This window comes from Branchiostoma floridae, unplaced genomic scaffold, assembly GCF_000003815.2.
Source record: "Branchiostoma floridae strain S238N-H82 unplaced genomic scaffold, Bfl_VNyyK Sc7u5tJ_1465, whole genome shotgun sequence".
Taxonomy (NCBI): domain Eukaryota; kingdom Metazoa; phylum Chordata; class Leptocardii; order Amphioxiformes; family Branchiostomatidae; genus Branchiostoma; species Branchiostoma floridae.
The window spans coordinates 290,646-292,941 of record NW_023365724.1 but is presented as its reverse complement, the minus strand read 5'-3'; the positions used below and the strand labels follow the sequence as shown (position 1 = coordinate 292,941).

Genomic DNA, 2,296 nt, shown 5'->3' with positions numbered 1-2,296 from the left:
GCGTCTAGATCTGCTGCAGTTCAGGCACATATGTGAATCTCTCCATGCGCCAATATCAGGTTTAGTTACTCTGTTCTATTTATATGACATTCTAATAACTAGAAAAAAACGTTCACACACGCAAACATTGGCAAAATGCCAGGCTTTTTTAAAAGCACTTGTTTCTAATGAGAGAAAAGGCAAGTCTGAAGTCAGTCTGACTCCATCAAATAGCAATTACTCAAGCAACTGGATATACTTTGGGAAATGGTCTGAGGTTTCAGGTAGAATCTAATACCTTTCTTCAAAGTGTCAGTACGGGATGTCAAACCTTCATTGATGCAGCCTATGACCACATTGTGCACTCAAATGTTTACTTCAGAAGCAATCTAGAGTTGATCAAATCCCCACACAAAAAAACCATTATTACACAGTCCTACCTGTGAAATGGGGAGCCGTCTTCCTTTTTCTTGAGAAACAGTCTGGATTAAGAATAACCAGTGTTGAGGAAATGATGTCAAAATCATTGTGTGACTTCATACAGACAATTCATATGGGTATCCCACAAATCAATGGAGTCTAGCAAACAGACAAAGAAAAGTATGTGGCACTTTCACATGTGATAAAGTGCAAGCAGTAATTAATGCAAAGCTGTTCTGAAACTGTATTATTAGGAAATCTAGTATTAGAAAATAGCAATTGGACAATAAGGCAACATTAAGAATGATAAAAATATTGCAAACCATTAGCAACAATGCACAGTATTTCATATATGTGTAGATGAATTTTCTTCTATCCTGTAAGATACATGAATAGTGCCCAAGTTTGTCACTAAGCATGGATCTTTCCAAAGTCCTGAATGAACTTTTCATTTGTGCTGTTCCTAATTTTGCTTTTACCACAAACCAGTTAACTCAGCTTCAAAAAAATGTAACTTTTCTACTTTCTTAATGTAACATAACAATCTACATCAGACCAGATTGATTTGTGAGATCTTTTCTGGCTTGACGTCCCATCTAAATAACTGCAAATCTAAACAACTGCAACCCCTTCCTCTACACCACTAGATCATCCATGGTGCCATTATAGGTTCTTTCTACATATAAAGTTACTTACTTGTGAAGAGCATACAGGGTCTCCTGTACTGTACCAGTATCTCTCCTCAGACTGCTGGAATAACAGATAGAGACAGTTAAAGTGATGTTACCGAAATGTCCCTGCAAACACTCCTAAAATGTGTTGTCTCTTAACTTTTACCTCAGAGTTCAAATGCAGAGGTCCATTAAATTGTGTTTTCCTTCTCAGTGATAATTTGAAAGCAAAGAGACTAATTTTACAAGTAAGTCCTTTCACACTACAGTTGAAATGTTACCATGTATTGAGAAAAATTCAACTGCTCTTTGTACATGAATATATAAAGGCCACACTGAGTCAATTCCATGGTTTAAGGGCTTACCAGTCAGGACTTGTTGATGAAGGTTAGACATCCAGGTAAAGTAAGACACGTAAAGTAACAGCAACTGTTACTCAAACAACTGGATAGAATTTAGAAATGGTCAGATGTTTCAGGCAGTATTCTGCTGTCTCCAGTCAGTGTACATAGAGTTAATGGAGAATCAGGATTAAAAGCAAAAATCTGAATTGATATGTTACAAATTCTCATCCATTCACTTACAATAGACTGTCTGAAACATCTGTTTCCAAATTCTATCAAGTTGCTTGAGTAACTGTAGAAAAATGGGTTGGTGTTGGTTTCAAGGTGAAGAAATATATACATTTGGTCATCCCTCCCCATTGGTCTTTTTCTGATCATTGTGAACACTACTTCTGACATCAACATCATCATCATAACAGCATCATAAACTGACTAAACAGTTTCTTACTGGCTAAAGGAGGTTGCTGCTTCTCCTCCCTGACTCTGCTGAGAGTAGGAAAGGGAACAGGCTGGAATGAGAACAAGAACACAAACACAACACAACAGAGCAAGGAAAAGCAAAGGTTAAGAAAAAGGTCAAAAGGTGAATATGTTGATTAAAGAATTGATAAAAGTAAACTATGGGAATATATTAAAGTTTGTGTAGTTGGGTCAACTTGTCAGAAATCTCTGAATAGTCGTTGACAAAGTAAGAGGAAAATAAATGCAACAATCGGGTGTAACTGGGGTGCAAAAGAGAATCGGTATCCGTGTGTTCCCAACTAGAAAGTTGAACGTTTTTTATTTTCGGAAATGACCGACAAGGAATGGACAACTTACCTTCATCTTTCGCTCAACAGTTCTCCCATCTTCTTTTGACAACGTTGTCATCTTTCCTCACGT

General features: G+C 37.0%; 1 protein-coding gene across 4 annotated transcripts in view; it reads right to left on the bottom strand.

Moving 5' to 3' along the window:
• Positions 1 to 2,296, bottom strand: part of LOC118407782 — a 3,845-nt gene extending 1,549 nt beyond the window's left edge. For 2 of the 4 annotated variants that reach the window (XM_035808321.1, XM_035808322.1), the window contains exons 1-4: positions 2,234 to 2,290; positions 1,863 to 1,900; positions 1,096 to 1,149; positions 420 to 461 (exon numbers count right to left, since the gene is read on the bottom strand). In XM_035808321.1, the coding sequence (XP_035664214.1) occupies positions 420 to 461; positions 1,096 to 1,149; positions 1,863 to 1,900; positions 2,234 to 2,284 (185 nt within the window). In that variant the 5' untranslated portion in view covers positions 2,285 to 2,290. Of the gene's footprint in view, positions 1 to 419; positions 462 to 1,095; positions 1,150 to 1,862; positions 1,901 to 2,233 lie in introns of all 4 variants that reach the window. The other 2 variants (XM_035808323.1, XR_004830189.1) reach the window with 2 other exon arrangements.